The sequence below is a fragment of the Muscardinus avellanarius genome, assembly GCF_963383645.1.
Source record: "Muscardinus avellanarius genome assembly, chromosome: 1".
NCBI classification, from domain to species: domain Eukaryota; kingdom Metazoa; phylum Chordata; class Mammalia; order Rodentia; family Gliridae; genus Muscardinus; species Muscardinus avellanarius.
In genome coordinates, this window is record NC_137786.1 from 70,698,470 (window position 1) to 70,722,440 (window position 23,971).

The 23,971-nt window shown below is 34.9% G+C and overlaps 1 protein-coding gene across 2 annotated transcripts in view; it reads right to left on the reverse strand.

Moving 5' to 3' along the window:
- EDIL3 (EGF like repeats and discoidin domains 3) overlaps positions 1–23,971 on the reverse strand; it is a gene marked incomplete at both ends in the record, with an annotated part of 431,096 nt that overhangs the window by 98,850 nt on the left and 308,275 nt on the right. For both annotated transcript variants that reach the window (XM_080696996.1, XM_080696995.1), the window contains 2 exons: positions 3,745–3,889; positions 5,476–5,631. In XM_080696996.1, the coding sequence (XP_080553122.1) occupies positions 3,745–3,889; positions 5,476–5,631 (301 nt within the window). The remainder of the gene's footprint in view (positions 1–3,744; positions 3,890–5,475; positions 5,632–23,971) is intronic.

Here is a 23,971-nt window from a genome sequence, read left to right on the forward strand (position 1 = left end):
CTTTAGCATCCCTTGTATCTGGGATTTTAGACATGTGTTTGGCTTCATCACTGATAATTGTTAGGTACAATTTATTGCTTCCCATACTTAGTCAATCTAGATCATTTGATCTTTCTTAAAATTTCTCTATATTTATCTTCACCTCTACCTTCTAGGAAATATCTATCCTTTTCAAATGTGATTTAACAAATGGCATGGAAAGGTCTTCTCTTAGCAGTAGTATTGTTGAAGACACATACATCCTAAGCCTCATGATAAAGATCAACCTACTTATGAATTTTCAGTGAGACATTATAACAAAACATTATCTTAAGTTCTTCCAGAAAGTTCTAATAGGCCTACTGGCATGCAGCTTCTTTTTAGACAGCTCTGAGGTAAGTTACAGTGTTGGCATTATAGTTTTCTGACTTGTTTTTCTTTTCCGTTCTCCTGCACACCACCCCCATGGTACATCCCAAGTGTTTGCAAACCTTGCTTTGTTTGCAGGAGAGACATAAAGGAAAAGAAACATAGTTCTTTTTTCCCCCATTTTGTGATATAAAATAATATTTGAGAGATTGGGTAGAAAAGGAATTCCTTGGTCCATTTCTACTTAGTCATAAAGTTCACTTCACACCCACTCTGTTTTCTCCTACTTGGCCAGCAAGAAATGCTCAATAATTATTTGTTCAAAGAATGAGCAGCTAAGTTTTAATTCCTCGATGTATGGTCATGACCTTTTGTATTCCAAATACCTTAAGTCCTATCTTTTTCAGAAAATTTAAAACATGTTTCTGAAGTGTTTGAAGTGGATGAACTGGTCCTCCATGATCGCTGGAAGCTCTTATGGCAGTCTGTTGAAAGCAAAAAGGCAGCATTGGGCTTTACAGCACTGACTTCATTGTGGGAGATGGCTTGGAATATTATGAGTGTTTATTTCCAATTGTTACAACTACCTTTCTAGCGATGTGTCTCACATCACAAATTTCCCTACTCATTCGTATGATTTCATGCATATAAATTAATTCTTTTACCAGTGTGGACAGCACCAGAACAAAAATGAAGTATTAACAAAATGGAATATTTACATAGCAGAATACTTTATCTTTTAAACAGCGACCACTAAAAGATATTCTTTGTGAGCAAGTTCAAAAATCAATTTGCAGGGTTGGGAGACAGAATACTACTTTTTTTGAGAAAATAAAATCTGTAAAATGTCAGGTGTAACCTCTTGTCAAACTTGAAAGTAAAATATATTTACACCTTAGGGGTGTAACCGTGCCGTGTAAAAGAGACTGATCCTCATGAATCATAAGACTGAAAAATGGAGGAAGGTGATGTTAAGCAACTAAAAACCATGGGGCTTACAGCAAACCTCATCATATTGTGGCTTTCTCTTGATTGTTTTATGATGAATGGCTTAGGGATGGCACTGGCCTGTGATGATATAGTGACGTGCAATACAAACAACATGCAGCAATAATTCTACTAAGATTTACTGACAGTCAATAAACTGGTTCAAATTACCAAAATGAGAGAAAGATCTCTGTTGGAATAATTAATACTACACAAACTGTAGGCTGGTTGCTTTATAAAACACATCAAAGTCAAACATGAAATGTGATTCTTAGAAGAGAAACCCTCATTTGGTCAGATCACTCTGTTTTCTTTAAATGTAATGGGCTCGTGAAAAATTGGGAGCCAGAGAATATTATGCTGAGCAAGAGTAGTCAGTTGCAAAATGTGAAGGGGCAGGTGTTTTCCCTTATATGTATATGCTGGAGAGAAATTTTTCAACAAAAATGACTTCAAATAAATAAAAGGAGATACCAGAATAAAAGAATGGGATTTGTGGAGCAATGTGATCAAGTGAAAGGGGAGACTTGATGAAGGACACATTTCAAATAGTCCTATGTTCATATATGAATTTATCAATACCAATGTCAAAATTATTTATGGGGAGGGGGAGGGAGTGAGTGGGACTCAGTGGGAAACACAGGAGTGTTCTGTGCATGTATGTTTCTATCACACTAAACCCTAATATGATGTATAAGTACAATGTACAAATAAAAAATTAGTTGTTTTAATACCACCATGTATTTGCTTAAAAAGAATTTCCTAGCTAGATGAGGCAGTGCATGCCTGTATTTGCAGCCAGTTGGGAGGCCAAGGCAGGAGGATCACATTTGAGGCTAGTCTAGGTAACTGAGTGATTCCCTTTCTCAAATAAAATAAACAAATAAAAAGGTTTGGAGATGTAACTGAGTGGTTCAATCCCTGGGAAAATCACTGAGCTATATTTCCCGACATTTTCATTTTTTTAAAACCATCCCCAGTGCACCCTGCCAATCAATACACACACACACACACACACACACACACACACACACACACACTCACTATTTTAGGTATTGTAATTAAGCCTAAGAAGAGAAGCATATATAAAGTATGCACTTTAACCTATGAATCAAAACCTAATAGTTGCTGGACATAGTAGTGCATACCTGTAATCCTAGTACCTGGGAGACTGAGACAAGAGAATTACAGGTTCAAGGACAGCCTCAGCAAGTAGTAAGACTCTTATAAACCTAGTGAGACTCTGTTTAAAATAAATATGACTGGAGGTGTAACTCAGAGTTAGAGTAATCTTGAATTCAATCCCCAATGTCTCTGTCTCTCTGTCTCTGTCTGTCTCTGTCTCTCTGTCTCTCTGTCTCTCTGTCTCTCTCTCTCTCTCACACACACACACACACACAAACATGTGGAGGAAAAAACAAAAAATCACTCCACAGTTGTCTCCTTTCAAGGACTCGAACTGCAATTAGTTTGGTAAATGTTTTTCATATTTTTGAGGTGATGCTAAAAAGTGGGCACACATGAACTTTCAGTTTTCTTCATATTCGGTTGAACAAAATACTTTTAGACCAAAGATAAGTAAAATTTGGTGCCAGAAACACAAAAACATTGAAAATATAGTAACAGCATAATGCACCCAAAGATGTCATTTTCTACTGAGTTCAGAACCTAGCTATAATGAAACCAGACCACTGTGAGCTCCAAGGATTAAGTCTTCATCTTTGCCTAGTATTGATACTCCTGGAGGACAAGAATCATTTAACTCCCAGTTCTTTGATAGATTATCCTTGAACTAGATAACCCCTATTTGTACGATAAGCAGGTTGCTTAGCTAAGAATGATCCAGGAATGAATTTATAGTAGCCATCTTGGTATTGAAGTATTGTTCCCTAGGGAGAAATGATAAATTTACATGTTTCATAAAGTCTAAAAAAAGCACCAAGTCCTTATGGTAGGTAGACCAAGATAAAGCATACTTTTCTGTGTCATATAGCCTCAACCTAACTGCAATTTATAAGGTCAGGCAAATTTAAGTTTATACTGAACATTTGTCACAAAACATAAATCACAGTTACTACCAAAAAACAATGAGACACATCTCAACTTGACAAGAGTTTCCCATGAGGATTCCTTTACTTTATTTGACCACTCAAAAAAAAAAAATGCATTACTCTTCCTACATTAATTCTATTCTGCAGCATGTTTTAGAACTTGTTTACCTTATGCATAAACAATGCGCTCACTGAACCATACTCTAGACATTTTGTAGCAGAAATGAATTTCTATGAGTGTTGAAAATCTACAGGTAAGTGGCAGAATATATATATATATATATATATATATATATATACATGCTTTTTTTTTTTAAAGAAAAATAAAAAACAGTACAGAAACAGATGTGAGGCTCACCTGATAGTTCGCAGCCCAGAAGTTCCATTCGTAAAGTGCAGTGCCTTCTACAAACTTGGGGATAGAGTCTCACATACTGGGCTTTTATAGGGGGTGTGAATGAATTAGCATAGGGTGTGTTGTTATCAACATTTCCACGGAACACCTGTGCAAGGACATAATAATACAGAATTTTAAATTACTGAATGCAACATTTTCTTTACTTATTTTCTCATACTGAGTGTATGCCTTATTGCATGTAATTTTAAAATATTAGCCGGCTTGGTGGTGCACACTTGTAATCCCCATGCTTGGGAGGCGGAGACAGGAGGATAGTGCAGGTTCAAAGCCAGCTGTGCTGGCTTAAGAGACCCTGTTTCCAAGTAAAAAGAAGAATAAATAGGTCTGGGAGTGTAACCTGGAGGTAGAAGGGTTTCCAGGAACTCCAGTACCACCAAAAAAAAAAAAAAAAAAAAATATATATATATATATATATATATATATATATATATATATATATATATGCCTGGATCATGTAGGAAGAACCTTGCCATCAGCAGTGAATATAAAATGCATAGATAAAATACTAACTAAAGCAATAAAACACTGTGGCCTATGGCATAATCTATAATTCCTTAGAATAGACTTATTAATATCAAGGTTAATCATTCAGAGGCAGGGCACTGAATCACTCCCTTTTCTTTCTTTCTTTCTTTCTTTCTTTCTTTCTTTCTTTCTTTCTTTCTTTCTTTCTTTCTTTCTTTGGAAATGGGCACCTTAAATCCTTCAATTTAATCTGGGTTTGTCTCTTCATTTTGCAAGTTTATACTTGTATTTACTTGGTAGAAACAAGAATTCAATAGAGCTTCCTCAGTACTTCCTTTTTGTAATACTATAATCAGATTTATGAGGCTTTAGGGTATGACAGAACACATTTACAAAAATCATTCCCAGATCATTGGATAAGAGATGTATAATTCTTTCATATATTCATTGGAGAAAAACATATTTCCTTATAAAAATCAAATACTAACTGTGTCATCATTAATTCCTTTAAGACTCATTCTTCTTATATATTTTGTGCAAACTTGTAAACAGTATATCTTATTAAAATTCACTTAGGATAATTTTTAAATCTTTCATAAAATGTGTTAGACTTAATCTACTGCTTGGTTTTATATGAGATAGTTTGCAGTCCTAATATCTCTAAAATAAAAATTTTTGAGGATTAATTTTAAAATCCTAAAACAAAGTAGATGTTGCATATGATACCAGTTTCTTCTAAAATATTTTATTCTTCCAAGTAACAATACATTTAAAAATACTTTTTAATATGAAACATATTTTAAAAATGTAACTTTTCTATAGTTTGGTGCTTTTCTTGTTTTTAAAATTGTATATTTTATCAGCAGTTATTTGATTAAGGAAAGGACTAATCAGTAAAAGCAATCAAAATGGAATTAAAAGCTGGCTGTTGTTAAAGTAAAGCTTAGCTGTGATGCACAGGAGTCTGCTAACTTTGTGAAAAAGTATTTGTAGGAACACCAGTTAAAATCTGAGGAAATCTTAAATGGCAGCTGATATAAATTTGTCACTTAGAGAAACTCCCACTCCCTTCACTCCACTGGCCCAATTAAAAACAAAAATGTATTTGCAACATAAGGCTTCTCCTGGAGGCTCTGTTGCCAGGTGGCAATCAGCTCCCATCCAAGGGATCTTACTCTTAAATTCTGTGGGCCTGGTCATTCTTACCATGTCTTCATTGCTCCCTTTTGCTTTACACATTGCCCAGGTCTTTCCATCGTTGCTGTAGGCAATTTTGTAGGATTTTATATACTCTGGGCTCCCAATTCTCTTGGCTCCTTGGGTAATCACACCTGTAACTCTCATTTTTCTCTGCAAATTTATCTGAAGAGACAAAGCATAATCAATGATAATTTAATTGCTTTCAAGATGCCAATATTAAACATCAATGTTGGAAATGGAACATTTTTATCTATACAGATTTAAAAAATATGAAAAGCTAATCATTATCTTTTACTTTTCTCAGATAAATACACAAAATATGGATATATTAACTTCAAAATCTCTAATGGAGTACTGCTTTTTAAAGCAAAGTAATACGTGTGCACAGCCTTCAGAAAGTGTGAAGTGCCACATAAATATAAATGTAGATAGCATTTGGTTGGTTATGATGTACAGGCAAGCCTTAGTAAACTAAAAACTGAAACATTCTATTGTCAAAATAATCTCAGTGTAATTACTATGACACTCTAAAGTCAATAAAATTGTTAATACCTCAACTGAGGTAGGTTTCAAGAAATCTCCATTTTAAATAAAACATGAAAAACTCAGGAAGATCTGTAAGCGCTAGAATTAGAAAGGTAAGGGTAATAATGATAAAAAAACAAATTATCTTTGATCTCTGTATTTTTATACTTTAATCTCTGGTAAAGTTGTGTAAATGGCCTTGGGAGAATCGTTTTTTCATTAAATAATTGTTTTCCCTTTATTTAATTGTATGGAGACTTTCTAACTGATATATCTCTCCATTTCATAACAATTTATAACAGCTTGCTGCAGTGGTAACTGGCATTTTATAAAATTTTTAATATTCTTCTCATTTGCAAATAGGTCTTTCTGATGCTTACTATATAATGATTAAATTAAATGCTAAAATACTTTATTCACTAAACATCAAAATTTGTTCCGTTCTCCCTAATGTGCTTTTATGATGTCTCTAAAATATAAACAGCAAAAATATATTTTTGAATATTCTTGATAAATTCCAGTAAAACACACTTCTCTCCCAAAATAAATATAAAACATCTAAATGTTTCAGACTGTTATTGAGTTAATAATCTGGAGACTAATTTTCAAAAACCTGGAAATCTCAAAAATTCTGATAAATCAGTAGGGGTTTCAACTCTATGATGAGTCTTTGGTAATTAACATTTGAAATGGTAGAGGGTGTGCATTATTAAACCAATCACTCAATACTCGCCCTTTTTTTTTTTTCCCCTTGGTACTGGGATTCAACCTAGGGACATTCTACCTCTGAGCTAAATCCCCAACCCCATTTTTCTTTCTTATTTTGAAACAGGGTCTCACTAAGTGTTGGAGGGCCTCACTATGGTAGCTGAGAACCTAAGATCCTTCAATTTCAGCCCCCTGAGTACGAGTACTGGGATTACAAGCATGTGGGATTACACCCTGCTTGGCTTTTGATCACTCTTTCTTAGTGCCCCAGTGCCTCATCTTCCCTCCCTGAATGCCATGAGGTGCTTCCCCAGCTGCTCATAGGACGGCTCTCAGTCCTACTAATGTATGAAGGAATTGCAGAAGTTTGATGAGGTAAAGTACTAAGACAGGTAGTCCCAACTACTGCTGAACATAGCATTTATGTCTCCTTTCACTCTTACAAACCTTAATTTAAATGAAAAATTTTCTGTAAAACTCTGGGTTGATATCTCCTTTATTTCCAACAGTGCTATGTAGATTGACCTAGATATTCAGTTTTGCTTTTCTCATTTCAATGTCAAAATGTCAAAATATTTACATACATGAATTACATTTTAAATCTCATTCTGTTTTGGAGGTTGAAAATGTGAATAACCTCTATGGATGTATATTTTATTTATTTAATATTCATCTATGTTTATCTCAATGCACCCTTCAGCAGTTGATTATGGATTTTAAATGTGCAGTTTGGAAAAGGAGTCTCTGAAAATCGCTTTAGTTTAGTGTGTTTTGTATATTAGCATATTGCCTTGCAAGAGTAACATCCTTACAGTGTCTTCAGTGTGATGTTCTTTTTCTTTTTCATCGAAATCTTCCCAGGACAGACAGTATAAACAGTGGGCACTAAGAATCATATTTCCTCCTATTTTTGGAAGCCAAGTTACACATTGCTGATTATGGAACATTCCTTTTTCAATTATCTTTTATCTTGTTTCCATTATCTTGTTTATACCCCTTGTAGATGGCCAAATTATCTTTGCTAGAATTTTGGCTGATGAGCTATATACTAATTTTCTAAATCTTAAATTATGGAAGCACAACAGAATAAAATAAATGAAATTCTGAGTTCATGTTCTTCTCTAAGTCATTAGAAGTTATGTTTTAAAAATTCAGATTTGCTCTAATATTCAGAAGTTCTGAATGTTTATTTTAGGAGCATAGAACCCCAGGTAGTAAAGAATTACCCAACTTGAGTTGTCTCTACCTTTAGTAAGTATTTATAATTATATATCAGCACTGTTTACATTAAATACCAAATTCACAAAATGATTCATAGAACACAGATTCTGGGATCACTAAGTTCAGTAATTACTAGGTTTCAGACTGTTGAATTCTCATGCATCCAGCACCATTAAGCTTGGATAATAAGAAATTCAGTATAAAGGGGCTAAGATTTCACCTTCACAATCATACTCAAATTTAATGCCAGGAGTCTAAGCAGCTGTAAAAAATAAACTAGGCCTTGGAGGAAGGCTATAGCCTGGTTTTAGGAACATCTCCACTTCAAGCACCTCCTGGAAGTAATCCCCTTTCCAAAATAATTTTTTGATCTCCTATAAAATTATAATGATGAAAGGTGATCTTATATTCTTTTGCCTATATAAACCATGTTAGACATTATATTAAAGGTTTACTGAGAATTAATTACATTGGAAATTCCTAAATTACTCTGTAAGCTCGATAGACACATGCATATGAAATAACATATTTTCATTTATGTATCTAGTTACAAATAAATTATTGTTCCACTGGGTGGTTGGTATACTGGATGACCTTAGAAAACAAATGTGCATTCTAAGGTATTTTGTGTCTCCTGATGAATATAAATATGAAGAAAAATTATACATCATATATTCTCAAACTTATTGGTCTACTACTTTCTTTTATGGGGAAAAAAAAACAAAAATAAATTACTTAGTGTCTTTCTCCCCCAGGGAAGTTTCTACCATCCCCTTATTTTTATTCAATGCCCTTAAATTGAACTCCAGGTTACTACTACTCCCTGGATTTTTCCAGTGTCCCCACTGAGGTGATAGGACCAGTTTTGGTTTTCTATTATCTAAACCTAGATGCCAAGAGACTAAGCCTCAGCAGAGAGCAGAAAGGACTGGAGGTTGGGCTTTTGGTTTTGTCATTTCCTGCCTATATATTCTTGGTAAAATTGTCTAAGCTCTGTGGAGTTAATTTCCTCCCTCATCGAAGAGGTTTAAGTAGTATATGTGAAGATTATATGATATACATATTTTACATTATCTGCCGCTTGGAAAACTCTTAGACTACTTAATTTTGGATTGATTTTTCAGGAATTATTTTGTTTCTTTGTTAGTTTCTTAATAAAACTGAGCATTTCCTTTCTGTTGTTCTTGTGCCTTAGGCTTTTACTATTAGGAAATTTGGATTTGAAAAGGCATACATATAAAGGGTTGATAATCATAATAACTCTACGAAGAGAACATTGCAAACAACTTTCAAAGCTATGAATTAATAAAGAATTTAGGCTACAGTAATTCTTATGTGTGTAGGTGGGAGGGGCTGTCTGTACCTGTATTTGGTGGGAAAGTGAGTCCTTGGCATAACAACCCAGATAAAAGATCCTCCCTGTTTAAGATCATTGATTTCAAGAAAAATCAGTCTTAGTCCAGGTTCTCCATCAAGCCCTTTCTCCAGTGTGGTGCTATTTTATCTCCCTCTCTTTTTCTCCTTCTCTCTGTCTGTTTGCAATAAAACTTTAAGAGTTTCAGCTGGAAGTTTTCCAGCTTTTTTCTAAACTAATGGAGGAGAAGAACCCACTGCTGCGCCAGACCTTAACATCTTGTTTTGGACATTTGGAAAATATTGGCTCACTGAGCTATGCCGATTTTCTAAATAATTACACATTTTATTATACAATATTAAAACACTTTATAATCACCTCTTTCAACAGTTTATCAAAAAGTAGCATACTCGCTGAGCATGGTGACGCATGCTTGTAATCCCCGCACTTGGGAGGCGGAGACAGGAGGATCGTGCAGGTTCGAAGCCAGCAGCGGGGGCTTAAGAGACCCTGTTTCCAAATAAAAAGAAATGGGTATGGGAGTGTAGCCCAGAGGTAGAAGGGTTCCAGAAACCCCAGTACCACCAAAAAAGAAAAAAAAAACCCAACAACAACACCAAAACAAACAAACAAACAAACAAACAAACCCACAAAACACTAGCATACTCCCACTGGTAGTTAAAAGATTTTCCAAATTTTAATTTTTTGCTGGGCATGGCACACGCTTGTCATCACAGTACTTAGGAGGCTGAGACAAGAGAATAGCAGGTTCTTGTCCAACCTCAGCTACATATTGAGGCCCTCCACAACTTATAAGACTCTGTTTCAAACAAAATAAAGAATTAAAAACTGGGGCTGGGAGTATATCTCAGAGGTAGATCACCCCTGGGTTCAATCCCCAGTACTGAAAAATATTTAAAGATATTAAATTAAAATTCTAATTTTCTATTCTAGGTCTTTTCTTTCTCCATATGAAGTTCATGATTGATTTTTCTAGGTCTCTGAAGAATGTCACTGGTATTTTAATGGGAATTGCATTGAACCTATAGATCAGTTTTGGCAGAATGGCCATTTTGATGATATTTATTCTGCCTATCCATGAGCACGGGAGATCTTTCCATCTTCCAAGGTCTTCTTCTATTTCTTTCTTTAATGTTTTATAGTTTTTGTTGTAGAGGTCTTTTACATCTTGGGTTAGGTTTATTCCTAGGTATTTTATTGGTTTTGAGGTTATAGTGAATGGAATTGTTGTTTTTGTTTCCTTCATTGTGGATTCGTTGTTGGCATAAAGAAAGGCCACTGATTTCTTTAGGTTGATTTTGTAACCTGCGACTTTGCCGAATTTGTCGATCAGCTCCAGAAGTCTTTTGGTTGAGTTCTTTGGGTCTTCCAGATAAAGGATCATGTCATCTGCGAAACACGCAGGAGGCATTACAATCCCAGACTTCAAACTATACTATAGAGCAATAGTAGTAAAAACAGCATGGTACTGGCACAAAAACAGATATACTGACCAGTGGATTAGAATAGAAGATACAGAAACAAACCCACACATCTTTAGTCAATTAATCTTTGACAAAGGGGCCAAACACATACGCTGGAGAAAAGACAGCCTTTTCAACAAGTGGTGCTGGGAGAACTGGCTAACCATTTGTAAAAAGATGAATCTAAACCCCTATATCTCACCTAACACAGGAATCAACTCAAGATGGATCAAAGACTTAGAAATTAGACCTGAGACGGTGAAGTTAGTAGAGGAGAACATAGGTTCAACACTACAACATATTGGCACAGGCAGTAACTTTCTCAACAAAACCTCCAAAGCTCAGGAAATTAAAGCAAGAATAAACAAATGGGATAACATTAAACTAAAAAGTTTCTTCTCATCAAAGGAAACTATCAATAACCTAAAGAGGAAGCCTACAGAATGGGAAAGGATCTTTACCAGCCACCATTCTGATAGGGGGCTAATATCCAGAGTATACAAAGAGCTCAAACGGCTCTACACCAACAAAACAAACAACCCAATCAAGAAATGGGCAAATGAACTAAATAGACACTTCACAAAAGAAGAGATACAAAGGGCTAATAGATACATGAAAAGATGTTCTTCATCACTGGCCATCAGGGAGATGCAAATCAAAACTACACTGAGATTCCATCTAACCCCAGTGAGAGTAGCAAGCATAAAGAAATCAAACAACAACAAATGCTGGCGAGGATGTGGGGAAAGAGGAACTCTTTTACACTGTTGGTGGGAATGCAAACTAGTTCAGCCACTATGGAGATCTGTGTGGAGATTCCTGAGAAAGTTGGGAATAGATCCACCATATGATCCAGCTATACCACTCCTCGGTATCTTTTCAAAGGGGTTGAATTCAGAGAAATACAGCAACATATGCATACCTATGTTCATAGCAGCACAATTTGTAATAGCCAAAATATGGATCCAACCCAGATCACCATCAACAGATGAATGGATAGCAAAACTGTGGGAAATACACACAATGGAATTCTATTCAGCCATAAAGAAGAACAAAATTATATCATTTGCAAGAAGATGGAAAGCCCTGGAAAGCATCATGTTAAGTGAGATCAGCCAAGCACAGAAGGAGAAGATACACATGTTTCCTCTAATATGCCCAAACGAGAAAACACAAAGGATACCAGTAGGACCCCAGATATTAGAGGGGAAATACTAGCTAAGTTTTAATGGAAAGATAGGAGAGGAGAAAGGCCGATCTTGATTAAGGAGCATCTTCACCTGAACATGTGTAAAATTATGAATAAGACATGGTTAACCTGGCCAACCATTGGTGGGAGGGGGAGAGAAAATGGGGGCGGGGGGGAGAGGGCACCAAATATAGTGTAAATGTATACTATTTATGTTCAATAAAAAAAAATTGTTAAAAAAAATTCTAATTTTCACATATAACAGCAACAAATTCTTTCAGATATTTTATGATATGGTAATATTGTTTTGTTCATTTTCAAAACAAGCTTTGACTAGTATCCAGATATGAATATCTGTAGTTTATCAGTTGTTCTTTGAAATAAACATGATGCTTTAAAGTGGGGGGCAGATCTAGGGAGTCCATATTAAAATCCACACAGCATCACAAGTGCTTCTCCTGTAGGTTTTCAATCATACTTCAGTACTCAGCAGAACTACTTTATGCACTGCCTGGAGGCACCAAGAGCTGTGCGCATATTATTTTTCTGACCCTTTATACCCCAATATGATGTAAAATTACAATACACCAAGTTAAAAACAAAGTCGTGTTGTATACATACTTTCACTTCATCACACAGAATAGGCAAGACCTACCAAAGGCTGGCATTTAATAACAGCAGATATCTAATAACACATCATTATTGTTTTATCAAGATCATTCTTAAACAAACTGGATATTCTGTTTATACTCTTATATATGCAGGATAGAGACAATTCAGTGACATCTAATATGGCTTGGTGCCCCAGCCTTGTTTTGTGATAAGGCATGAGCATTTTTCCTCACCATTGTTGTCGAATGTTAAATGTTAATACAGTAAAAGTGGCAAATAGAGCCTTAAAATATTATGGAAATAGCATTGACTTATGAAACTCCTGTGTTTTTTGTCTCCCCTGCCTCAGCAAGAGACACCTAAATTGAACTTTTAGTTGAAAACTGATATGAAATATACAATATTCTTTCTTTGGCAGATTACACACACACATACACACACGCGCGCACACACACACACACACACACACACACACACAGTGAGGAAACCAACAGAAAATTTAGCAAAGGATATTAAACAGCAATTCAGAGAAAAGGGGATGGTAATAGTTAAACTTACACTATGGTTTGAAGAAATACAAATCAAATAAAGAAATAGCAATTCATAACCAATAAAATATCAAAAACAAAGATGTCAAATAATATTAACTATTGGTAAAATGTTCTGCTGCTGATGGAGGGAGAATAAAGGGATATAGTCATTTCCATCTGTTACTCATTAGAAAAATCCAGCAACTTTATTCTAGGTATTTCTTCCTACAATTTGCATAAATTCTCAAGGTGATATGCATGTATGTATTTATTGTAATTTTTATGCTAGAAAAGAACAACAGCATAAGTAGATATCTCCAGAGGAACAGAGAATTAAAACATAAAATTTATATATGTATGCAAGTGTGTGTGTGTGTGTGTGTGTGTGTGTGTGAGAGAGAGAGAGAGAGAGAGAGAGAGAGAAATCTTGCTCAAACTGATAATAATAACTGCCTTGAAATGAAGAAGTGTGTCTGTCCTAAAGTCAGGGCCACCTTAGGATAATCTAAATGGGGGAAGGAGTCCTTAGTTTCCCCCATTTACTCCTCTATTCTCCAAGAAAATAACCAAAGTATGGGGATCTGATGCAAATATAGTTACCTACCTAAAAAGCATTTTCTCAGGTGTTCTTTGACACAAACTATTTTGTCTAAGCATCTCTAACATATTCTAATACACTTAAGTTTATTCATCACTAGAATTTAGGGAAAAACTTAAAAAAGCAACTAGCTTTAGGAATTGTTACTCATTTCTCCATTTCAAAGTTTTTGTTTGAAGTTGGGATATATTTAGGTATTGAATTAAAGGGTGTATCTGACTGGTAGTTGGTGTCACTATATAAAAATAATCCAAAGAAAAATAAAATGCACAAAGGAACAGATTTTACATTTTATTTTATGTAAAGAGGAGAATTCAGTTTTTGCATGTTTCAATACTTAGGAACTGAAAGAGGAAAAAAAATACTTTTTGAGGACTCTTTAAGAGTCACTGCCAACTAAAGACTAAAGACAAAAAATAAATGTTTGATTCAGAATCTTTCTTAGGAAAATCAAGTTATAATCTCTCAGTAGTCATTTACTTTATGGTTCCTGAGGTACACACATATAGTAGCTTTTGAGTTGGTATTTTATAAAATGTAGATTTAGACAAAATGTTACATTTGAGGACTATATAACTACAGAATACTTATATAATAATTATGCTCTATAGAAATCATTATGCAGATGAATACATTTTCATAATATGTACAAAAGCAATGCAATTTGTTTAAAATAGACTACTGAGTGCTAGGGAATATAGTTCTTTTTAAGTATCAATGTTTTCATTTTAGGTTGAGAGCAGTATATTAATTATAAATAACAAAGTAGTAAGTGAAAGGTAAAATAATAAAATAATCTACAAAAGAAGATAAGACTAGTATATGTTACATTGTTAGAATTGCCAAAAATATGACAAAATTTGCTATTACTGTATATGAAGTATACATACATTCATGCTTAAACTAAAAGACAAGCACACTGCATAAGGGTAAGGAAAGAACAAACTGCAGATAGAAAAGATAAAACTTCAAACCACCTTTAAATCAAGAAATGATCACTTGAGCTTCAGAGATATCTATATATTGGATTAAAATATATTTATATAATTGTTAAATGTGTAATTAAAGAAAACTAGAATATCTAAAATTATAATATTATAAAATTATTATAGGTTTATATGTGCATATGTGTATGAGTATACATGTATTTATACACATATATATGTAGATATATGTATGTATATATGTAGATATAAATATATAATTTATGCTCCTGAATTTTGAGCCAGATGTAAAACCCTTTAAGAATTTTTGATAGATGGGGTGCTAAAAGAATCTTTTATTTTCATATTTGGTCACTGACCATGGCTTTTAACAATCAGAATTCTTAAGACTTTATAATTTCCTGAGTGATAGGAACATTTGACTCAGGGCTCTGAAGCCCTCATAATTTCCTGGGTCCTAAGAGCACATTTTTTTTTTTCCCAAGGCAATTCTTGATGAGTTACTGCACAGCCTCAGGATGGGGCTGATTGCCAGGGAAACCAATCATGTGATTAGAGGGTTAAAACTGTAACAGTTTACAGGGAGGGGAGAGGGGATAAAGAAGGAGTAGGAGATCAGTGGCTTGTGATGTAATCAATTATGTTTATATAAGGAAGCCTCCATTAATCTCTCAAAAGATGGTTTACAGGTTGCTGAACACATTGAGGTTCTTAGAGGGTGGTGTGCCAGAGAGAGTGCCATGTCCCTTCTCTTCAGCCTGAACCAAGGCAGCAGTTTGCCCAATCTGCTCTTCATTTGTATTCTAATATTCTTTATAACAAACTGGCAAATAGGAATGTTTCCTTGAGTTTTGTAAGTCTTTCTAGTAAATTAAACCCAGTAAGGGGGTAGCAGTAACCTAGATTTATAGACACTTGGTCTCACAGATTACTTGTAAATGGCATCTGAAGAGGGAGATCATTTTTGATTGTGCTTTTTGCAGTACTGAAGGTTGTACCCAGGGGCATTCTACCTCTGAGCTACAGCCCCACTTATTTTTATTCTTTATTATAAAACAGGATCTCACTAAGTTGTGGAGGACCCAACAAAGTTGCCGGGGCTAGCCACAAACCTGTGGTCTCCTGTTTCAGCCGCCCAAGAATTGGGGTTACAAGATTGTGCCATTACGTGGGGTTTGATTCTACTTTTAATGTCTGTGGAGTCTGGGGAACTTAAGTTAGTGTCAGAATTGAGATAAATTATGAAAAGACCCAGTTGGTGTTCACTGGATGATTTGTTCTTGGTGGGAAGAATTCCTACACATCTCAGTAAAGAAAGGGATGAAGTGTTGTCTTGAGTGTGAGAGTTGAAAAAATAATTTTTCTACCTCAAACCAGTATGTTTTCACTAGTCACCTAAAAAATAAAATCATCCTAGGAAGATTTTGTTGGCAGCTGTCAAGAAAACCACACCTTAGGAAAAAGGGACAGTTAATCATGTTTTGTTTGCTAAGGTGCATTCTTGTAATCCCAGTATTTAGGAGGCTGAGACAGGAAGATTACAAGTTTGCAGCCAGTCTCAGAAATTTAGTGAGATCCTGTTTCCAAATAAGAAAGAAAATAGGCTGGAGGTCTAGGCTGGAGTCCAGTCCCTAGTACGCCACCCCTCACAAAAAAACTTAAACTTCCTGGCCTGTTCTAAAATGTTACCCCCTATAATTTGGATTGCAAAGATATTACTTCAGGGGTTAAAAGAAAAATAATAAAGGCATAAATATTATCACTAAGCCAGGTGTGGTGGCACACACTGGTAATCCCAGTCCTTGGGAGGCTAAGACAGAAAGATCACAGGTTTGAAGCCAGCTTCATCAACTTAGTAAGATCCTCCTTCAAAATCAACAATTAAAAAAAAAGCTAGGAGTGTAATATGGAGGTAGAATTCCCTTGGGTTCAATCCCCAGTACTGCACACAAAAAATAAACAAAACAAAGCCAGGTGTGGTGGTGCACGCTCGTAATCCCAGCATTCCGGAGGCTGAGACTGGAGGATCGCGGTTCACAGATAGCATCAGCTACTCAGTGAGGCCCTCTGCAACTCAGTGAGACCCGGTTTCAAAATAAAGAATAAAGAATAGGGCAGGGGGTTTAGCTCCGAGGTCTGAATGCCCCTGGGTTCTATCCGCAGACCCAAAACAAAACAAAACAAAACAAAAATTATCACCGTAAGTTTCTAGTTAAAAAGTTACAAGAACAATTTTTCATGTATTTATAGGCCATTTGTATTTCTTCTTTTGTGAACTGCCTAGTCAATTCAATTGCCCATTTTTTGACTGAGTTTTTTTTTAGTATAAAGTCCTTTAAACTCTTTGTATATTCTAGATGTTAGTCCTCTGTAAGAGCGATAGCTATCAAAGATCTTCTCCCATTCTTCTTTTTATTTTTTTATTGGTGTATTATAGTCATATATCATAATGGAGTACCAGATTGTACAGGCATGGCTTTTTCTTTGGACTCTTGATGGTTTCCTTTGATAAGCAGAAACTTTTTAGTTTAATGCCATTCTACTTATTAACATTAAAAAAATTCCTGAGCTTTGGGTGGGTCTTGCTGAGAAAGTTTTTACCTGTGTCTATATGTTGGAGTGTTGGACTTAGCCCTCTTTTTGTAGCTTCACAGATTCTGGTCTAACTTCCAGGTCTTTGAACCATCTTGTGTTGACTTCTGTGCAGGTTGAGCAGCAGGGATTTAGTTTCATTTTTCTACAACTGGATAATCAGTTTTCCAACACTATTTGTTGAAAAGCCTGTCTTTTATACAATGTAAGTGTCTGGCACCTTTGTTGAAAATCATTTGGCTATAAGTCTGCTGATGTGTTTCTTCTATTCTGTTCCACTGGTCTATGTATCTTTTTTTTGTCACTACCATGCTGTTTTATTACTATAAGTTCTGTAGTATAATTTGATATAAGGAATTGTGATGCTTTCTATATGGTTCTTATTGCTGAGAATTATTTTGGCTATTTGGGTTTTGTTGTTTCTCCATATAAAATTTACTACATCATTAGCAATCAGGCAGATGTAAATCAAAACTACACTGAGATTCCATCTAATTTCAATCAGAATGGTAATCCTCAAAAATAATAAATGTTGGGAAGGGTGTGGAGAAATTGGAACTCTTAGACAGTATTGGTGAGGTTGCAAATTAGTTCAGCCCCTATTGAGAGCAGTGTGGAGATTCCTCAGAAAACTAGGAATGGATCCACCATATGGTCTGGCTATTACACTCCTGGCTATCTTTCCAAAGGGGCCAAAATCAGAGAACTGCAATAATACATACATGTCCATGTTCATAGCATCAAAATTCACAATTGCCAAATTATAGAACAAACCTAGATATCCATCAGGAACTAATGGATTACAATATTATGGGAAATACAGACAATGCAATTGTACTCAGCAATAAAGAAGAAAAAATTATGTCATTTGCAAGAAAATGGAAGGACATGGAGAACATTATATTAAGTGAAATTAGCCAGTCACAGAGAGTTTTATGTTTTCTCTAATACATGCAAGATAGGGAGTAATTGGGAAACCAGACAGACTCCAGACAATGGAGGAAGAACCTCAGTGGAGCCAGGGAGGTCTTTAAGGGAAGAGAAGAGGGAAGAGTGAGGTTCATTAATAGAATTGCTACCATCAACTATGTGTACATATGTGAAATTATCAATATCAATCTCAGTACCCTGTATTGGGAAGGGAGGAGATGGGGAGGTGGGGAGGGTCCACCAAGGGCTGTGTGGATGTATGTCACTGTCAACATGATTTATATATGATATGTGCCAATAAAAGCATATTTAAAATAAAAAATCAATTTCTGTTTTTAAAAACATTACAAAGAATTAGAACTCCTGTTCTTTCACATTATCTTTTAGTATAAAGAATTTCATTAAAGGTATCACTGAAATGTTCTGTGGAGGCTTAGGTGGTACAAAGAGTCATGATTTTGCCTAATGAGGAAGGGTTTTCAGGAGTTTTAGGATGAGTAGTTCAGCCAAACAGTTTATGGTTAATTGATTATATTAATCAATGTTTGTATTAACTATCAAACACAGTTCTGAAGCTCCAGATAAGAGGATCTTTCGATTGTCCCCCCTCTGTCTTAAGCACTGGTTGGCCTTCCACATCCATTCAGTTCACTAACCTCTTTGAAAAAAGACTGAAAAAAAAGAACACAACCATAAACATAAAAACTATACTCTCTTGCCAGGCTTGGTGGCACGCACTTGTAATCCCAGCATTTGGGAGGCAGAGAAAGGAGGATCGTGGTTGGCATCCAGCCTCAGCTATTTAGTGAGGCTCTCTGCAACTTAGTGAAACCTTGTTTCAAAATAAAGAATAAAAAATAGAGCTTGGGTGTAGCTCAGATGTAGCATGCCCCTGGGTTCCATCCCCAGTACTTCAAAAACAAACAAACAAACAAACAAACAAACAAACAAACAAAAATACCCTATAATCTCTTTATGACTTCTTGCACTTGGTAGAACTTCCAGTTAAAATGAAATACCCCATTCACTACACAGCATGGGGAAGAAACAATACACCATCAGGACTGGACCCAGCTGAGTTTTCCAGGAGTCTTGGTCAGCCATAAGTCTCCTCTGATTTCTACCTGCTACTGAAGGGCTTCTACCACACCCCACTCACCTCCTCTCTCCTGATTCTTGTTGTTGGAATTTCTTCATATGCTGCAGCATTCACAACTTTACCTTCAGAAAGTAATTGAACTGTGGCCACTTGGTTTTAAAAATTTTAGTTTGTATATTAAGTCTGATAGACTAGCATATAGCAGGATAATCTAGAATCCTTATAAAGATGATCTTATTAACTGAGTTATAGGTATTAGTTTACATGCTCTGAATTTTGTATTTTTCTTGTCTTTGTTCTGATTACCTCATAAAACTAGTGCAAAAACTAAATAAATCATTGTTGATAAAAATCAGTCAACCTAACAGATTTAGTAAAACAGAAGAACAAAGAAAATAAAGAGAAAAAAGAATCCCTATTTTCTCTGCATATTATGAAGAACAGAGAGGAGAAGGTAGAGACGACACAAGAATAAAAAGAGAAAATGATGTCTGTACCTGAGTAGAATGTGAACTCCAATAAAAATACACTAGAAACAGTAAAAATAAAGTCACCTTTCTAATATGTATTTTAAAATTAAACATAGATGAGACAAAAAAAATAAACCCATACCCTTAGTGTAGAAGTTCAGGGGCACAGCAGACATGCTATGAGGAAAGAGGGACGGGGGAGGCTGTATGTAAGAGACTTGGCTTTCTTAAATTGCTCTGCTTGGCACATGCCAAAAAGCAACGGACTGAGTAACTGAGAAGGAGGATGGCCAAAGGCAAATAGGAAATAACAACACTAATCACAACCTATTTCAGCAAAAGAAAAGCACAATATCTATTATAATATACTGTACTTAATATGGAGTTTTAAAATTTTAAGGAGGTTATCAATTTGAAAAATATTGTAAGACATATAGAGTGGTGTGCTACTTCTAAGACTTGGCCCAGACAGGAGAATGAGGGATCTCACTATGGGATTCATTTAAATGTTTATTTCTCTTCTGACTTTCTTACTGACTGTACTTTTATAGTGACTGAGGGAGTGAGGACAGGGTTTAGTGCATCAGAAAAGAAAAATAAATACAAAAGGAATATCTAATTACATTGTCCTTAGCTAAATCAGAATTCTCTGGTGGTCATAGCCCTACCCAAGAAAATGAGCATTACAATCTTTGTTCTCTGTTTTTCTCTAAATTCATTCTGTTATTTGCAGGATGAAAATAGAAATAATGTCAACAGAACAGTCTCCATTTTTGCCATGAGAATGCTCCATGTATGAAAATATTATTGGTAGCAGTCGCAAGTGTCCTGAAACTTTAAATGCTGACTTGGGATCAATTAAACTTTGAAACAGAAACAATATCTCATAATAAGAGTTAAAAGGTACTTCTGGGAAACAGGAAACTGTGATGCTCTTCATTTTTATGCACTAAAGATAAAAGAAATCTTCAAAGCAAACATATGCTAAGGTACAAAGGGTGGCAAGTTTTCCAAGATATTACTTTCTAACATTATATAATATGAATGAATTAATCAAGGAGAGACAAAAGGCAAAACAAAAGGAGAGATGTGTGTGTAACATATATGTAATGACTATTACTAAGTAAATAATAACTTCACGTTCTACATAGTTTGTACTCTTCTGGCTTTATTTTAACCTAAACTATACACTTTCATTTGCATTTCCAGAATAGAATTAGTTCAATAGTTTTATGTATTAAAGGCCATTACTACTTTAGATTTCCCATTATATGCTCTGCAAAAAAAATGTACCAAGGCCCTACATTTTTCAGAGTTTTCTTGAGAACCCTGTTTATGATTAATAAATTTGTAGGAATAGATTAAGCTATAGTTTGGCTCAGTCTTATTATTAACCTGTTATTGTAGACCTAAAGACACCTGCTAGGAATGTGATTAACTGGGATAAGCAGGTTATCTAATTTCAGACAGTTTTAGACTAACCATGCATATTAGTTTTACGAAATGGTGAGTTTCATTGTGGTACATTCATGCATTGATAAAAACATATTTTGATCAGTTTCACTCCCCAGTCCTTCACCACCCTCTATCCTTCTGATCTCCTTAATCTACCCTACTGATCTCCCTTCTTCTTTCAAGGCAATCTTTTTTCCCACTCTAGTTTCCACATATGAGACAAAACCTACAATACTTTTTCCTATGAATATAACCTATTACACTAAAATTTATAGTTTCCCATTCTATCAATTTTTCTGCAAAGGACATATGTTTTTCTACTTTATAGCTAACTAAAATTTCATTTTGTGTACATCTATCTAGCTATACACATATAAATACATATAACATTTTCTTTATCCATTCAACTGTTGACAGACACCTAGAATTGTGCTGCTATAAATGTGAATATATATATATATATATATATATATATATATATATATATATTCTGCCAGCTTTAATTCTTTTGAACAAATGTCGAGGATTGGCATAACTGGATTACATGGTAATTCTATTTTTGGATTTTAGAGGAACGTCCATACTTATTTCTATAGTGGTTATACTAATTTACATTCCCACCACCAGTATATAAAAGTTCCTTCTCCCCCATATCCTTGCCAGCAGTTACTGTTATTTGTATTCAAGATGGTTGTCATTCTAACTGGAGTGAGATGGAATCCCAGTATAGTTTTGATTTCCATTTCCCTGATGGCTAAAGATGTCAAATTCTTTTTCACATAACTGTTGGCCATTTGTACTTCTTTTGAGAAATATCTTTTCAGTTCATTTCCCTTGTTATTGATTGGGCTACTTTATTTTCAATATTAATTTTTTGCATCCTTTATATATTCTGTGTATTGGTCCTCTGTCAGAGGAGCAGTTGACAGTGATTGTCTCACCTTCACTCAGTTATTTCTTCACTCTCCTGTTTTCTTTGATGTGCAGATGATCTTTAATTTGATGTCATCCTATTTATTCTTTCTTTCTCTTATTTCTCAAGCTATGTGGATCCTACTGAGGAAGTGTTGCCTGTACCTATATCTAATATCAGACCAACACAGCAAGATGAAAGATTCCGAATAGTCTACACCTAAGTCTTCCTAGAAAAGGTAATCTCTTCATCCTTTCACCTGTTGGTACATTTCTATTATAAAGATGAACTTACAACTAGCATTGTATTTCTGTGGACTTTATGGATACTGCTGTTAAATATCTGATTAGTTTTAAATAAAATACAGAAGGCAAAATATTCTAGGTTATTTTAGCGTTTTAAATAAATTTACACACAAATACATCCTGAAATTTGAAGTCCTAGTTTTTTACAACAAGCCAACATCTGGGACAGGGCATTCTGAGTTGGGGACCTCTCATTATTGGGAGTGACAGGTAATGGCAGTACCATGAAATCACCATAATGATGCAATGCAAAGAAAAGCAAGAGTTTGGAGGTTTGGAGTTGGTGACTCAGTCAGTGTTAGGGTGAACAGAGAGGCCATTCTCTCTTGGTGCCAATCAGCAAAAAGATGGCCACTATGACCCAAAGGTGCCTGTCTCAGTGAAGGGATATTAAGGAAAAAGAAGTGAAAGTACTGTTTTTTTTTGTTTTTTTTTTGTTTTTTTTTCTGGTAGAACACATCACTCAAGTTAGAGCCAAGGTGTCTGTCTTCTGAAAAACTGGGCTTGTAACCTGTCTGTGCTGTGTACAAGCTAACATGACCTTGGGCAAGCATCTTCATCTCAGTGGAATGAGATACTATCTAATTTATAGCGTGTCTGAGTGATAAAACTGGTGACTAGTAAAGCATCACCTCATTTACTTCTCAATGATTGCTTGCTATTGTTACTATCTTTTTGTTCTAGTGAAGAAGAAAGTTAAGTTTCTTATTTACAAATACAGAAGAAAAATAAGTAACAAAAAACAGATCGTTCTCTAATTCACACGTATTGGCTCTCTTTAAATCTATACATTTCACTTTACAAAGTGCATTTACATACATGATCTACTGTTACATTTGGTCTTTTTCTTAACATCAATAAATAAATGGAATAATTCTAGTTTCCTGGATTAGGCCAATCAGAGGAACATAATGGGAAATTTTGGTTTCCTATGTTTACTTATAAGTAAGGAAAAAAACTACACACAAAAAAAGAAGAGGAGAGTAAGGAGAAGGAACAGAAGAAAGGAAAAAACTAATCATAAGAAAAATAAAATCTTCTTATTTTTGTGACATTTTTCTAATGTGCGAAAACTAGGGAGAAATGGGTAACAGGAGACACTCTAGATGAAGAAAGGATACTATACTGGAGCAATTAAGGTGACTTATCTGAGGGGATTGGGAGGGGAAAGAGGGAAACTCTTTAAAGAACATGATGTACTTAAACAAATAGAGTTAATCAGGAAACCAAGCATGGGAAGGAGGGAGGGGAAGGGAAGGGGTTAAGGATTGAGTACAGGCTGATTGGGTGATGTGTGCATGTATATCTCCACAAGTTTTTTTTTTTTAAATCCCATTAAGATGTATGACTACAATGCACCAATAAAAATTAATTAAAAAAGAAAAATAAATTCTCCCAACATAATATTCTTGCACATCATCAACTCATTATCTCTTAATAATGAATATATAATTTTCCTACATTTTTAAAGAAATAATTTAATAACTACCAAAAATTACGTATTCGAAAATATTAAATTATTTGAAATTATTTCATTTCACTTTGTTGTTCATTATTTCCATATACTTTTGAT